The 15,803-nt window shown below is 40.2% G+C and overlaps 2 protein-coding genes across 3 annotated transcripts in view; one reads left to right on the top strand and one right to left on the bottom strand.

Annotated features, from left to right (window-relative positions):
• Positions 1-33: 33 nt before the first annotated feature.
• dtl (denticleless E3 ubiquitin protein ligase homolog (Drosophila)) lies at positions 34-6,353 on the bottom strand. Of its 2 annotated transcripts, none has more exons than XM_014015720.1 (15): positions 6,197-6,353; positions 5,512-5,646; positions 5,346-5,438; positions 5,211-5,272; positions 5,008-5,128; positions 4,821-4,892; positions 4,609-4,724; positions 4,408-4,481; positions 4,023-4,129; positions 3,839-3,943; positions 3,181-3,293; positions 2,979-3,068; positions 2,721-2,844; positions 941-1,539; positions 34-688 (listed from the first exon to the last, which is right to left on the bottom strand). In XM_014015720.1, the coding sequence occupies exons 1-15, from the start codon at positions 6,252-6,254 to the stop codon at positions 623-625; spliced, it is 1,935 nt and encodes a 644-aa protein (XP_013871174.1). In that variant the 5' UTR covers positions 6,255-6,353; the 3' UTR covers positions 34-622. The 2 variants fall into 2 exon arrangements, with proteins under 2 accessions (XP_013871174.1, XP_013871175.1); XM_014015721.1 differs by having other exon boundaries at positions 4,827-4,892; positions 6,197-6,352.
• A 286-nt stretch (positions 6,354-6,639) lies between these two features.
• The window catches only part of ints7 (integrator complex subunit 7), a 13,611-nt gene continuing 4,447 nt past the window's right edge, over positions 6,640-15,803 (top strand). The window contains exons 1-16 of the mRNA XM_014015718.1: positions 6,640-6,855; positions 6,976-7,105; positions 7,476-7,622; positions 7,701-7,838; positions 8,070-8,116; positions 8,195-8,394; positions 8,492-8,614; positions 9,901-10,018; positions 10,125-10,259; positions 10,364-10,461; positions 11,207-11,446; positions 12,412-12,549; positions 12,631-12,837; positions 12,995-13,189; positions 13,266-13,369; positions 13,455-13,523. Of these exons, the coding sequence (XP_013871172.1) occupies positions 6,762-6,855; positions 6,976-7,105; positions 7,476-7,622; positions 7,701-7,838; positions 8,070-8,116; positions 8,195-8,394; positions 8,492-8,614; positions 9,901-10,018; positions 10,125-10,259; positions 10,364-10,461; positions 11,207-11,446; positions 12,412-12,549; positions 12,631-12,837; positions 12,995-13,189; positions 13,266-13,369; positions 13,455-13,523 (2,183 nt within the window). The 5' untranslated portion in view covers positions 6,640-6,761. The remainder of the gene's footprint in view (positions 6,856-6,975; positions 7,106-7,475; positions 7,623-7,700; positions 7,839-8,069; positions 8,117-8,194; positions 8,395-8,491; positions 8,615-9,900; positions 10,019-10,124; positions 10,260-10,363; positions 10,462-11,206; positions 11,447-12,411; positions 12,550-12,630; positions 12,838-12,994; positions 13,190-13,265; positions 13,370-13,454; positions 13,524-15,803) is intronic.

Below are 15,803 nucleotides of genomic sequence, written 5' to 3'. Positions count from 1 at the left end.
TACAAAAAATGTAACAGTCAAAAACCATGCCAACACCGAAAAAATTATAAATTTAATCTAATTTGACTACAGCAATTAGATGGCAATTAAATACAGATAAACCAATCAACATTCTATGGGTTTTTTTGTACATATAAACAGCTCACGGTCAATGTAACAAACCGACAGCAGAACACTAATGGAAAAGTTCAAAACTGTGCGAGAAATAAACAAAACAAGAAATTTTTTTACACACAGAACCGAGTAAAAAGATAAAAATGATTAAATATAGAAAGAAGAACAAATATAGAGTTAAAAATGCCCCCTAGATGTGGTAAAAGTTCTGTATAACCTATAAAAACACAAAGTTATTGTACTTTTTAAAGTTGTTGGATTGGAGAGAACTGGCTGATTTACTCAGCAGATTAATTTCTAAGCCAGAATCAGGCATCAGAAGTTAGTGTGGGAGGCGAGGGCAAAATTCAAGTTTCTATTAAAATTCTAGATTAAAAAAAAAACACGTCTGAATGTCAAAATCAAAATAAACATTCAGACTGACAGTTATGTCAACTTCTGTGCAACCCTGGTTAAAAACAATGAACACTCCAAACATTAGCGTAGCATCTCATTAGCGCACACCAGATCATTCGGGAAGCTTTTTTGTAAAATACATGGGGATTTTCTTCGTGTTGTGTGGAGAGCGGAGAATCTGAAAAACAAAAATGAAGAAAACAGCTTTGATGATCAGAATAATCAAGTTTCTACTGGTTATCTCACATAATCTTGGGTGAAGGTTTTTCTACATGTGTATCCACTCATCACTTTCTAGATATTTAGCTAAAGCTACAAACATACATATATACACACAGGGGCAAAAACATGACCTCCTCCTTTCTGATGAAAAAGAAAATGTTGCGTTTAAAGTGAATTTGTTCCTAAACCCTGGACGCTCTGTACTTACTGGTGAAGTATGCGTCCTGACATCATGTTTTTTCAGTAAGATGGGACCTTCATGACTGTTCTTCATCTTTTGGCTCATTTCTGACAGCCAGTTTGTGGGGCTGCAGTTCTCCTTCCCAGCCCGCCTGGCGGCAGCTTGTTGGCCGTCCTCTGTGTGACAGTCTGAGCTCTCCTGAAGGGAGGAGAGGACGCCGGACATGACGCGGCTCCTCTTGGCCGCAGGGCAGATTTCAGTGTTGCGGCCGCTCTGCGCGGTGTCCTCGCAGCGTGCAGGTGAGCCGTCGTCGGCGCCCAGCCGGCGTTTGAACCGCTGCTCGGCTGCGGAGGCGCTGCTCCGCGAGTTTAGAAGACACGGGACCACCACCTCGTGCGGCAGAGATCCGGAAGACCCTTGGGTCGGAGAGAGCCACTGTTTGATAGAAGATGATGCCCTCTGCTGAAAACCAGCTGGCTTGGACAGGATGGGCGATGTGGTGCTGGAGGGCAGAGGCAGAGCAGCTCCACTGGGGGCACAAACAGCAAGCTGGGGGGAGGCCAGACCTCCAAGACTCTCCATCCTCTGGGACCTGGCCGGGGTTGTTTCAGCTTGGACTGAGGGCACTAAACATCAGCAAAAGTCACATTCAGATTAAGTTCAGATCAGTTTGGACATAAAAGGGGTACTTCAGATCTTTTTTAATGTGTTTGTGAGAACGGTAATAAACATATAGCATTGTACTCGTGTTAGCTAGCTTTTTATACAGATTCAGACTGGAGAAATAAGCTAACCGTTGCTATCTTAAAAAGATTCAGAGATTCATAAAAATGCTTTTTCACAAACCTTTACACTGTTGTCAGTTTAGTTAAGCATTTATTGTGATAGAAAAATAGAATATTCATACAGGAAGTGCTCCAGACTGCATCCAAAATGTTACAGCTAGCTGGTGCCGCTAGCAGAAAGCTAACAGGTGCCGCTAGCAGAAAGCTAACAGGTGCCGCTAGCAGAAAGCTAAGCATTTAATTCTGCGTAAATTATTACATAAAGCAAAACAGATAGCGATGGAAAGGTTTGTGAAATAGTGTTCAAATTAAACATTCTGAAAGTTTGAGGCTGAAACTGTTTTAAAGGGATAGTCTGGTGATTTTTGACGCAATAGTTTAACGTGATAGTTAAACAGATTACAGGTTGTTAGTCGTAGAGCATTGAAGTATGGTGAAAGTGGCAGAAGTCTTCCAGGCTGGGCTTACGGTTAGCTGAACGAGGGCCCTTTTTTTTTAACATTCTCAGTTAAATAAAATAATTCTTACTCAGAAACAGATACGATTATGAAAAGAATGCTACATTAGCTAATAAAAAAACTACACTTTTGCATAACATTGTTCAATTTTTGCTCTTTTCATGATTGAGCATTTGCGATTGATGTCACACAAAAATGTTGAGGTTTCATTTTAGATAATGTAGCTTTCTTTCAGACCAATATGTTGTTTACTACCATTAATTAAGTAAAACATCACTTCAAAAAATGACCAGAATATCCTTTTAAGACAACAAGAATCCACTTGAGTCATTTGCCAATCAAGCCGGTCAAAGTTTAACTCATTTCCTGCAAATTAAATTACAGGTAAGATATTTATTGTTCAGAACATTTCCACGGGAGTACACTTCAAAAAATCTGAACTATTAATTTAAAGCAGAGAATCAATATTTTAGGGGAAGAAAACTAATTTGAGCTGTTTAGTTTTCGAATGAAAATAAAATAAATGTTTTATGGTTTTAATATCACAGAGGGAGAAGTACGTACTTGTGGGAGATTTAGCATGCGTCCAGCCTACGAGGTTAGCCTCCCCCACCGATGACTGTGCATCATCAGTTTTCCGGTGAAGCCGCCATATTCGGACAGTGTGATCATCGGAGCAGGAAGCAATCTGCCAGCAGAGCAGAGGGCTTTAATAAAACTTAGATTCTGCTCAGATGACTCAGCAAGGAGAGGATCGGCCTAGCTGTTTGATCATTTTACGCTACAATTTTTAAAAAAAATCATCAGGGTTCGATGACTTACTTTGGTGAAATCTGTCGGACACCATGCAACAGATGTCACTTCCTCGCTGTGACCCTGAAGCATCATGGGAGGACGTTTGGGATCAGAAATCTGAAAGGGAAGCGATTGTTAAAAAAGCCTGAAACGCTCCAGTTTTTAACAGAATCAACTACTAAAAACATTAAACCATATCTGGGGGATTTGCACAGTTAAAAGGCAGTACCTTCCAAACATATATGTGGTTGTCACTCGAGCCGCTGGACAGAAACCGGTCGTCGGGGCTGATGGTGGATTTGACGTAAAACGTGGAGTTCTGGTGTCCACTGAAAACTGCCACTGTGGGAGCAAACGTGTTTAATACGGATCACAAAAGTTCAAAACGGTCCTAAAAGTAATGATGAGCAAATAAAATCAGAAAATTTCATTCCACACTTTTAGATCAAGATGCTGGTAAATGATGGAGTGGTGGCCGTTTAAGTCAAACCTTTAACCTCAGGTCACGCTCACAGTACATGCTGTTAACGACTCTCAGCTACTACCACAACAAATTTTAGCTCATTTTTTAAAAAAGTGACTGAGTTAAAGCTGTTTTTGTATTGCCTAATTCTGATTGGCTGCGGCAGCCATTTTGAACTGGATTTTCTCCCAAATTTAATCAGTTGCAGGTGTTCATCCAATGATCACTTTCTGTGAGTTTTATGGCAATTTGCTGAGTGGTTCGTGAGAAGTTTTGCTAACAGACAAGATACAACCACGCCATGACACAGGAATAAGCTTATTAGTCCTGCATGTTCACATATAAAAGGCACAAAGCATTAGCGCCATCTAGTGATAAAATAATGAAAAGCAGGAAACTATCCATGGTGGCACAGGTACCCTACCTGGAGAGGTTTTTATCCCACAAACGTCAAACATGTAGATGCTGTCGTCCGTGCAGTTGCACATGACGTTGGATCTCGAGGAGTCCAGAACGAGACCAGAATAGCCTGCATGAACCAAACAGCTCGCGTGTGAGGAATGTTGCGCAATTTTAAGTAAAAACGTGTGCGAAAACGCGGTACTGACCCAGACGCATGCGTGTGCAGGAGCCGGCGTACGGGTACGTCTGCAGAGGGGCGGGGTCGTGGCGGCACGGGCTGTAGCTTTTCCTCAGATCCCACATCTTTATTACTCTGAAATGGCGAGGGAGAAAAAAGGATCGTTCGAGTCTTCAAATGGGTTTTATTGTTATATTTTTTATTGCTGTTATTTGTAATCAATAATAACTGCCACCTTTTTAATGATGCTATTATGATCTGTTCTAGGTCTGTTTTATGCTAGTTAGCCTAGGCTATAAATGTTTTAGTGTATAGTTTTGTAAATTCTCCACATTTGTCTCCACAAAAACAATAAATAAGTGAAATTTCTTTTTTTATTGATGAGGGAAAAAAAAAAGAGTTTGTGTTTTTACCCATCGACAGCCCCAGAGGAGATGAGTGTGTGCTGATCCCGAAACAAAACCACTGTTACACTCTGCTGGGAGTCCTGGAAACAAATAATAATAATAATAATAATAATAATTGCAATAATTGTAATAATAATAATAATAATAATATAATAAATACAAGAGAAAGTTAATGCTTTCATGTTCCCAGCTGCAGCAGAAACTCACCACGCTGGGCGCCATGCCACGCACGCTGCTCCGCCTCTTCTTCACTTTAGCAGGAGGGTTGGTTTCAGGTTTGTTGTGAGCGCCGCTGATCTGTTTCACCTGCTTGTAAAAACCATCTGACAGGAAACAGGAAAGGCTCAATATCTGCCCCTGTACGGTGCAACAAACTATCAAACTGAAACTATTTGTAGTATAAATACATTTACATGCACCTGTACCTTTATGGCTGCACCTGATATCCCAGACCATAATATTTCCGTCTCTGCCTCCGGTGCAGAAAACAGCTGTTTAACAGAAGGAAAAGAAACAATAAAGTAAATTAAATAGCCTCATTTTTACTCCCATACCCCCACAGAAAAAAAACTGTATTTTTTGTGATCAATACAAGACAAAGTTTACCTTTTTCCCCCGGAGCGAATGCAACAGATTTGAGGCTGCAGAGGTGGCCTTTAAAGCTGCCTAACAGCTCTCCGGTTTGCACATCCCACAGCTTGGCCATCTGATCACCTGCAGCAGTCACCTGAGGACAGAACGGAATCAAAATATAGCAGGAACATTTGTAAAGAAAACAGAACTTGGTTTGTGCGTAAATGTGAACTGACCAGCTGAGGCTCCCCTGGTACCCACGCAATGTCAAAGACAGCGTTCTCATGAGCCAGCCATTCTGTAAGTAGCGCACTCAGTCAGCCAGCTGTTTATTCATAAAGTGCACAAACCAACTGGTTTAAAAAAAGTACCTTTGAGAAGAGGGTTTTCACGGCTCTCTGTGTCGTAGATCCTAACAATCCCTTCTTCGTTTGCTGCTGCGAGAACGTTCTGCAGCTGCGAAGCTAAAAGGAAGACGCTTCAAGTCAGAAACAACAACAACGTCCTGCTCTTTTGTACAGGATGCTCAGCGGTTACCAGAGGAGAAGGCCAGTCCAAACGGTGGCACCGAGTCGCCCATGTTCCCATACGAGATGTGCTCATCATGCCGGACACACTGGTAGTCCTCCAGCAAGGTGAAAGGGATCCTGGAGCAAGACTCTGCAAGGAGTGCTGAACAGAATAATGTATGGTTAGAAATGCACATAAAGTTCATTTTCTAATAAGACTTTTACCATCTGGTCATATTTGATTAAGCGATTTCCTGTTATGCTAGCACCTACAATGATAAGATAGGCGGTAAATACAACATATATGCGAAACAAATCCCCCCAAAATTCACATTTGCACACATGTCTACTGCTTAGATGCGTCATTTTTAGGGTGATTATAAATGTGTCCTCATATTTAAGTCTGACAAAGTTAAATGTAAGTTTATGCAGAGAGACGTAGGTAATTTGTTGCTGTTTTAAATGTTTCAGAACAGTGAAAACGTTGCGTTCACGCGTCAAGCTAACTGTTGCTCGAGTTAGCTTGAAATGAAAAATCCTACTTTAAAAACAACAAAATTACAAAAACTGAACAATCCAACATCAGCTATACAAACTAACTCCTTTAACTTGGATAAAATGTTGAGTTGCTTTTCTAATCGAGCCGAGGATCCACAGGAGCACAAAAAAGCAGCTCGTCAACAGATAAGTGCCCCAAACGCATCACGTCTCACCGTTCTGCCTCCGTCTGCCCACTCCTCTGTCAACAATGGAGCGGAAAAACATGCCCATGTTCCAGAGAAGAGACGATCTGAAATTAAGAAGAAGCTGGTCGGATCATAAGCTGGTGGTATCCTTTCTTCGGGGTGTGTTTCCCGCGAACGGTCGTCCTAAGGAGAAGCGAATTCCGCGCTAAACGTTTGACTGCGATTGGTGGTTTGGATAGTGACTTCCTGAGCGGAGCGATTCCGCATCTGGTTTCTGACACTTTCAAAATAAGGGCACACAATATCGATAGCGGCAGATCACAGAGTTAAATAACGCTGTTCTGTATAACTCAGTGTAGTAGACCTATTTCAGAATCTTATTTCCCAACTCTCATGTTACAGATTAAACATTTTTTTAATTATAATCCAATATTTACTCTAATTTGTTGCTCAAATGGTTTTTATTTTGAAAAATCCAGACCGGATGTAGTCTGAGCGTTTTAGCATCGTTAGACTAATGGATCTTGTGTGTTTAAAACTACTTTAACTAAAGCTTTAACCCGAAAGTAAAAAGTAAATAATAAAAAAATAAATGTCGCTTTCAACAGCACGTTCATTCCTGTCAGAAGCTTGTTATGGCGAACAAGAACTGGACGCTAACTCCGCTCTTATGGAGCTGGACAAAGGTGCTAACGAGTTAGCTTTCGGCTCATTGATTTGGCGTTTTCGTGTTTTGTGAGGATTTTATCAACTTTATGGGGGTTGTCTGCTTTGTTGTGACTGGAGCAATGCTTTTTTAATTTCAGGGCTACGTTCAGGGAAGCTGGGAGAACAGTGCGAGGCGGTGGTGTTGTTCCCCAAGCTATTCCAAAAGTACCCCTTCCCCATCCTCATCAACTCAGCCTTTCTAAAACTAGCTGACCTCTTCAGGCTCGGGTATGACAGCTAAAGATGCATGTGTTTCTCTGAATACTTGTGTTATAGCCGTGTTTACCATAATCCACATTTTGTACAAGAATTAGATAATGCTCCTGCATAATTACGTTTATTAGTGAGTCAATTTCCATAACATTCACAATATTCAGACATGCACAGTAGTATAATCAACTGCAGACCTAATATGTATTTTACCTACACTTTATTTGTTTAACACAATCCGTGTGCTCGTGAGCTTGCAATATTACTGCAAATGCTGTGATTCTTATGCCAGTGGACATAAAACAAATCTAATAATTTCACAAACGTAATGGAATGTATTGATGTTTACAGCAATACTTATAGAAACTCGTTTCTCTCTTTCCTACAGCAACAACTTTCTGCGTCTCTGTGTGCTGAAAGTAACACAACAGAGCGAGAAACATTTGGAGAAGATTCTCAATGTGGATGAGTTTGTTAAAAGAGTGTTTTCAGTCATCCATAGCAACGATCCTGTGGCCCGAGCCATCACGCTGAGGTGAAGTTGTGCACAATGCTTGCGAACATTTCTGTTATAAATAAATAAATAAACTTTCTTGTTGTTTCATCTGTTCAGGATGCTCGGTAGTTTGGCCTCCATCATCCCAGAGAGGAAGAATGCTCACCACAGTATTCGACAGAGCTTGGACTCTCATGACAATGTGGAAGTGGAGGCTGCTATTTTTGCTGCTGCGAGTTTCTCTGCACAGTCAAAGTAAGGAAAAACCGTCGCCCTATCACTGTGTAGAGTCAGTAATAATTAGCCGATAAGGGCTTTAAAAAGTGTGCCCCATCAAATCAAATCATAAATGTGAGGGCACCTGCTGAGGTGGGAACAACGTGGGCTGAGGTGCTTGTGACGGTGGAGGAGGTGGGCAACAAAATAATGTGCAAGGAACCAGTTTGACTTGCTTACATGTTGATTTTACTGTTTTGAACTTTTCAGAGATTTTGCAGCTGGAATCTGCAACAAAGTCAGTGAGATGATTCAAGGTAAAACATTTGTTCACATGAACGTGACTGATATCCTTTAAACAGTCTTGTGATGGATATTTGCGCTCCTCCTGTCAGGTTTGGACACCCCGGTGGAGCTGAAGCTGAAGCTGATCCCCATGTTGCAGCACATGCATCACGATGCCAGCCTGGCGTCCAGCAGCAGAGAGCTGCTGCAGCACCTCGTCAACTCCTACCCCTCCACCTCCATGGTCATCGTCTCGCTGCACACCTTCACGCAGCTGGCTGCCTCCTCGCTCATCGATATCCCCAAGCAGGTAGCTTCAAGTCACTTATTTGCTCGAGTCGTGATAAAATACTCAGAAATGAGCTTTAATGCTTAGTATTTGGTGGTGAAACTTTTTATCTCCCCAGTTGCAGCTTCTCCTTCAGTACTTGAGAGATGACCCGAGAAAAGCCGTAAAGAGGATCGCAATTAATGACTTGAAGCTCCTGGCTAAAAAGGCTCCTCACTTGTGGATTAGAGAGAATACTCAGGTAGGTGTGCTGCCATTGTTCCTTCGGTGTAGCTTTAAAATTGGCATAAAACAGAGTTCCTGCAGATCCTTAAAAAATCTTAAAAGGCATTGAATTCATCAATCCAAAAATAAGGACTTAATTAGCCTTAAAATGTCTTAAATCAATCTTTCAGAAGTCTTACAAATGTGAACACGTAAATAGGATGATTGTAATTCATCTCAAATATTAAAATAATCGGTAAAAATAACTTTTTTCAAATAATCACATGCAGACATTCCTCTTTGACATCACTTCCTGTTATTTCACATGCAAATATCTCAACTGTYCATCTGAGCAATGTGAAATTCATTTTGTAATATGTTAATGTTGTCTTTCCAAAAAAGCATTCACTTTTCTTACAAAAACTTGACGTCACAGACACTTAAGGGTTTCATCTAGGGCTGCCACAAACGATTATTTTAATAATCGATTAATCACCGATTATTTATTCGATTAGTCGACTAATCAGATCATACGTTAATTGAATATAAAACACAGAGCTTATCACGTCAGAATGCAGCTGCTATTGTATAATCATCGTTAGATTTTAGCTATATGCTAACTAAAAATAATTGCTGTGGAAGGYAAGTTCTGCTCTGCAGATATTACACAGGTTTCTCTTTCATTTTCTTAAAATGATCCCACACTTTGAGCTCTGTTGTCAGGTAGCCATGATACCAGAGCCTGTCTGTATAATGTCTTGTGACGTCCACGGCCTACCCCAGTTACCACTACTGTGCATGTGTGTCAAGGACAGAAAGGTAGATGTGGCAGTGGAAGGTGTCAAAGCAGTTTGGAGAGAAAAACAAAGTAAAGAACAAAAAAAAAGAAAACGATTAATCCATTATTAAATTAGTCATCGATTATTTTAATAATCGATTAGTCGTCGGTTAATCGATTAATCGTGGCAGCCCTAGTTTCATCTACAGAAAATTGGAGTTAAGAACCCACTGTTGGTCCTAAAACTCCAAATTTTGGGTCATTAGAGGATTTCCATAAATTAATTTAAGTTTAAAACTGACTGCTAAGAATGTTTCTGCTATAGTTAGATATGGATAAAAACTGTTGGTCTTTTAGCAGTATTTGAATACTTCAACCAAAAATACTTTGATTCATGAGTTTCTGACTGCTTTTATTTTTTTGTCATTTGTGTTTATTATGAAATTGGTCTTAAATTTAATTTCACCTGGCATTAAAAAGTCTTAAATTTAACTTTCTTTGAACTGTAGGAACCCTGTCAAATCTAACAACTTTAATCTGTGCAGACTCTGTGCGAGTGCGCTCTGACGGTTCCTTATAACAGTCTGAAGCTGGGGATGTTGGCTGTCCTCTCCACCCTCTCTGGAACTATAGCAGTCAAGCAGTATTTCAGTAATGCAGCAGGTAACGGACATGTAAATCATTAATTATTTTTGTAGAATGTTCCAACATGTTCAAATTATGAACGGAAGGCTGACATTAAACTGAGTCAAGAAAGCTTTCCTGTCAGGTGCCTCTTCAGTTCCCCCACGCCTCACTGACCTGGTTAAACTGGCACAAGAATGCTGTTACCACAGCAACCTGGTGGTGGCCGCTCACGGGGTCGTAGTCCTTTGCAACATTGCCATTTCCTGTCTGGAAAAAGGTCAGTTCCCGAGGGACCTTTTTAAACTCCTGTCCCTGTTAGTCTGTTTGATGCCGTTTGCTCTCATTGTTTCTCACTTCTGGGTGGACTTCCTGTTTCCTCAGACGTCGTTCAGCTGGAGCAGGACACGGTTTTAGGGGTGGAGTCCCTCCTGATGCTGTGCAGTCAGGACAGCAGCCCCAGTGCTCAGGCTACGCTCAAAGTAAGACTGTAAACACAAAAAACACTGTTCTTTAAAGTGCCTGTAACACGCCTATCCTTCAAATACAAAAGGTCAAAGAAAATATTTTCATATTTAGGAAAATTGGCATAAAACACGTGATTTAACCCATTTTTTTTTCACATAACTGTCATATTTTCCTTTGAATTTGGCTCAGCTAAAGTGAAACAGGAAGTGACATCAAAGAGACCTCTGGTCTTTGTTTATTAAAACTATATTATTTGAACTCTGACTCTTCTTGACTCTTCTTCATCTCTCTCTTATAGGGACTAAAATTATCTAAAGAAACATCAGAAAATTCTCCACAGTCTTTGTTGTTAGCCGTTGTAGCAATGCTCTGTTTACATGCAGACATTTCCCTTTGACATCACTTCCTGTTACTTCTCATGCAAATATCTCAACAACTGTTCATCTCAGTGGTGTGAAATTGCTTTTGCAATATGTTATCAATGTTATCTGTCCAAAAGTGCAATCACATTTATCGCAAAAAATTGAGGTCACAGGCACTGTAATCTAAAATGTAGCACTAATGGTGTTCAGAATCTGGCTTCCAAAACATGTATATGTTCTTTAATTCTGCTTTAGAAACTAATTTTGAACATTAGCTAATGTTTATCACACTAATGCCAGCTTCTGCTCTAAAACTGTTGATTATGTTAAAAAATAATATTTTGCTTTAGGAGTTAAAGGAAGGTTTCCCTCACTGCTTTTCCACTCATGTTTGTAGACGGCCTTAACCTCGTTTGTTAAGCTGCTGAAAAACCGACCCCATCTCAGCCAACCAGCCGTGGAGTTCCTGCTCGGCCAGCTCCACCTATCCTGCGACTCCTCGCGCGTCCTGATGTGCCACGCCCTGGCAGCCATTGCCACCCACCTGCCCGTGCTGGGAGATGGCATGCTGGGAGATCTGGTGGACCTCTACCAGGTGGTGGGTCACTCCTCCACCGGCGAACAGCAGGAGCTTCTGGTGAGACGAACGTTCACGCGTCAGCATCACTCTGCACACTTCATGCTGTTTCAGCCATTCATACGTCAAAATGCTTGGTTCATTCAGGAGATGGGTGCAATGGTTTTAGTTCTTTGCAACGTTTTTACTTTTCAAAATATTTAACTTTATTTACAAACATTTCTCCACTGATTTAAGAGCATCCTATTTCAAATTGCTCCTACTTTGAGCTTTCAGCTACTGTTCTGCTAAAAGCTTTTGTTGTCATTTTGTTACACTTCGCTTCTTAGTTATGCTTTTTGTAACTTCTAGCAAGTTTTTTGCTGCTATTAGCTTATAGCTACCATTTTGCTACTTAAGCTTTTAGTTAGCTTTTGATACACTTAGCTTTAAGCTAACCTTTTGTTACTTTCAGCTATCATTTTGCTACTTTAGCTTTCAGCTACTTTTAAATAACTTTTTTGCTGCATATAGCTAGAGTTGTGCTCCATATAGCTTTGAGCTAGCCTTTGTTACTTTTAGCTACAATTTTGCTTCTTTATTTTTAGTTGACCTCTTCCTACATTTAGCTAACTTTTAGCTGCTTTTAGCTTCTAGCTACCATTGTACTAAAGTTTTTTGTTAGCCTTTTGCTACATTTAGTTAACCTTTTGGTGCTTTTAGTTTCTAGCTACCATTGTACTAAAGTTTTTTGTTAACCTTTTGATACATTTAGTTAACCTTTTGGTGCTTTTTACTTTAGTGTTTAGCCTTTTATTACATTTAGCTTTAAGCAAACCTTTTGTTACATTCAGCTATCATTTTGCTACTTTAGTTTTCAGTTAACCTATATCTACTTTTTGCTCTATATAGCTTTTAGCTAGTCTTCTGTTACTTATGGCTAACTTTTGGCCGCTTTTAGCTTCTTGCTACTACTTTGTGGTAACCTGGTTTTTCTGGTTTAAAATTCACACTTGTTTTGTTTCTCATCACTGTGATTGCTGCAGGTTTCTTTGGCGACAGTGATTTTTGTTGCCAGCCAATCGTCTTTGTCTGCTGAAGTGAAAACCATCATCAAACAGCAGCTGGAGAACGTAGCTAATGGCTGGACGGTGTATCGTATCGCACGGCAGGCCTCTCGCATGGTGAGCAAACGTTTAGAGAACACGGGTGTGATAAAACCATGGAACAGGATAAAAACGTCTCATTTTCCTGACGGCCTGCAGGGCTGCCACGAGTTCTCCAGCGAGCTGTACCAGTGCCTGCGCACCCGCGTGGCCTCGGAGCACTTCTACTTCTGGCTGAACAGCCTGAAGGAGTTTTCTCAGGCCGAGCAGTGCCTGAGTCACGTGGAGGACGGGGACTACAGCGGAGCCATGAGCGCCATCGCCGAGGCCCTGCGCTCGTACCAAAAGGGCATCGCTTCCCTCACGGTGAGTTCCCTGCAGGCACCTGCTGGTCAGAAACACAAACCACAGCAGCTCTCGGAGCCTGTGACGCTCAGCTCAGAGGTGCTTCATCAACCATGCAACAACTTAGTTCTTCGTCTAACTGTTTTAGGAAGTTTATTTGATAATCTTTCGCCCGCAGGCTGCAAGTACTCCTCTTAGCCCGCTGACGTTTCAGTGTGAGTTCATTAAACTGCGTATCGACACTCTGCAAGCGCTGTCACAGCTCATTTGTACCTGCAACAGCCTGAAAACCAGCCCCCCTCCCGCCATCGCTACCACCGTCGCCCTCACCTCAGGCAATGAGCTGCAGCGCTGCGGACGCATCTCCATGCAGGTAAACCCGCAGAAGGTTTCAGGTCCAAATAAACAAATAAATGTCCTCCTGATGTTCTCCTTCGTTTCTTTCTCAGATGAAGGTGTGCATGGACGAGTTCAGAGGTCTCGCTGCTCACTACGCTGATCTGCACCAGTCGTTGTTCGATGCTGATTACACCACTCTTCGCAACGTGGAGTTGTATCCTTAAACCTTCCTCAGTCCAGTCACGTTTGTCTCTGACAGTCCTGTGTTCTTTATTTTATTTTTTTAACCATCTGTCCAGACAGCAGCAGAGCTGTTTGCTTGTGTCTCACGTCATCGAAGCTTTGATTCTGGACCCGCAGGCAGCCAGGTGAGCTGTTCTTCTTTATTGTTTTCTGCTTCAAAGCCCTGAATAAACAGATGTAAAATGTCTGTTCAGTTTTCATGTGAAATCACTATTTTTTGTCTAAAAATATCAGGGATGAGTTTACAAAGAATATATCAATTTTATTCAAGCTTTTAGCTAACATTTTACCTTTTTTAGCTATTAGTTTATATTTTCTTCTTAAGCTAGCCTCTCAATACTCTTGGCTACCATTTAGCTATTTTTAACTTTTTGCTTCCCTTTTACTATTCTAACTTTTAGTATAATTTTGCTACTATGAGGTTTTTGTTAACTTTTTGGTATTTTTAGTCAGCCTTTTGATACTCTTTACAGCACCTTGCTTCTTTTAGGTTTTCCCAATATCTTTGCTCCTATAGCTTTTATCAACTGTTTTGGTATTTTAGCCTTTTTAGTTAGCATTTTGCATTTTAGCTTATAGTTAGCTGTTTGGTCATTTTAGCTAGTCTTTTAATACTCTTGGCAAGCACTTAGCTACTTTTATCTTTTTGCTACATCTTTGCTTTTATAGCTTTTAGTTAGCCTTTTCTTGCTTTAAACAGCCCTTTTCTGCTTTTAGCTAGCATTTTGCTCATTTTAATTTTTACTACTTTTCGGTACCCTTTTGCTATTTTAGCTTTTAGCTACCATTTTGCTACTATGAGGTTTCAGTTAACTTTTTGGTACTTTGAGTCAGCCTTTTGATACTCTTTGCAGCACCTTGCTTCTTTTTAGGTTTGGCTAACACTGTGACTTTGGTACTTTCATCTTTGTGCTACATCTTTGCTCATAGCTTATATCTTTTCTTTAGCCTTTCCCTGCTTGTAGGTAGCCTTTTGTTGCTTTAAACAGCCCTTTTCTGCTTTTAGCTAGTATTTCACCACTTTTAGATTTCTAGCTACCATTTAGCCACTTATCGTTTTTAATTTAGCCATTTGGTAATTTTGGCTAGCAGTTTCATACTCTTGGCTACACTTTGGTACTTTTATCTTTTGTCTACATCTTTGCTGTTATGGCTTCTAGGTAGCCTTTTACTGCTTTAAACAGCCCTTCTCTGCTTTTAGCTAGCATTTTGCTAATTTTAATTTATACAACTTTTCATCCTTTTGATGTTTAAGCTTTTAGGTAGCCTTTTGCTGCTTTTAGCTAGTATTTTACCACTTTTAGCTACCATTTTGACACTTTTAGCTTAGCCTTTTGCTGCTTTTAGCTAGTATTTCTTTGTGCTTGTTTTTAGCTAGCATTTTGGTAATTTAGCTTCTATCTCCAGTTCCTTGTATTTTTTTATCTAGCATTTTGCTACATTTAGCCAGAGCTACTATTAAGTCTGTAAAATTTGTCAGTATGTCAGTGTTTGTGACTCGTACAGTTTGTTCTTGATGTAACCAGTTTTTTAGTAGCTGTCAATAAACTAGTCTTCTCTTGTCCGGTCTTTGAACACTAGAAGCTAATAATCTGCTAAGCAATAGCCAACATGGTTTTCGCACATCAAGGTCAACCATGTCTGCATTAATTTTATTCACTGAACAAATACGTGCTGCTTTGAACAAAGGTCAAGTAACTGGTGCTGTATATATTGATTTTCGTAAAGCGTTTGACACAGTTGATCATTATACTCTCTTACAAAAGTTGATTTCTTTTCAACTTTCATCATCTACAATACAAATGTTTTCGTCTTATTTGACCGATAGGTGTCAGGTTGTGAAACATGGAAGCTCTGTGTCCGGGTCTCTGCCCTGTTCTGTGGGAGTTCCGCAGGGTAGCATACTGGGCCCATTGCTTTTCCTATTATACATAAATGACCTTCCAAAAATATTGAAGTATTCAAATATTTGAATGTATGCTGATGATACTGTTCTTTTTTTTGTTTGATTTCAATATTGAATCTATTAATAGTCAGTTACAAGCAGATCTTCAGACATTTCATGGTTGGCTTCAAGATAATCTTTTGTCAATTAATGTTAAAAAAAACTGTGTGCATGTATTTTTCCTCACCCAGGAGACATTTCAATATAACAAATCAACTCACTTTTTTAAACAAAGCCCTTGATGTTGTCACTACCTACAAATATCTTGGAATTACTTTGGATTCTCATTTGACTTATCGTGATCATGTACAAGTCTTGACCACTAAGTTGAAACAGAAATTATACGTTTATTCAAAAATTAGACCCAATCTGACATCTTCTGTTTCAAATACAGTGGTTTGCAAAAGTATTCATACCCCTTGAACTTTTCCATATTTTGTCACATTACAACCACAAACAT

This window comes from Austrofundulus limnaeus, unplaced genomic scaffold (assembly GCF_001266775.1).
Source record: "Austrofundulus limnaeus strain Quisiro unplaced genomic scaffold, Austrofundulus_limnaeus-1.0 Scaffold133, whole genome shotgun sequence".
Classification (NCBI taxonomy): domain Eukaryota; kingdom Metazoa; phylum Chordata; class Actinopteri; order Cyprinodontiformes; family Rivulidae; genus Austrofundulus; species Austrofundulus limnaeus.
The sequence above is the reverse complement of the archived record's forward strand: the minus strand, read 5'-3'. Positions and strand labels throughout refer to the sequence as shown.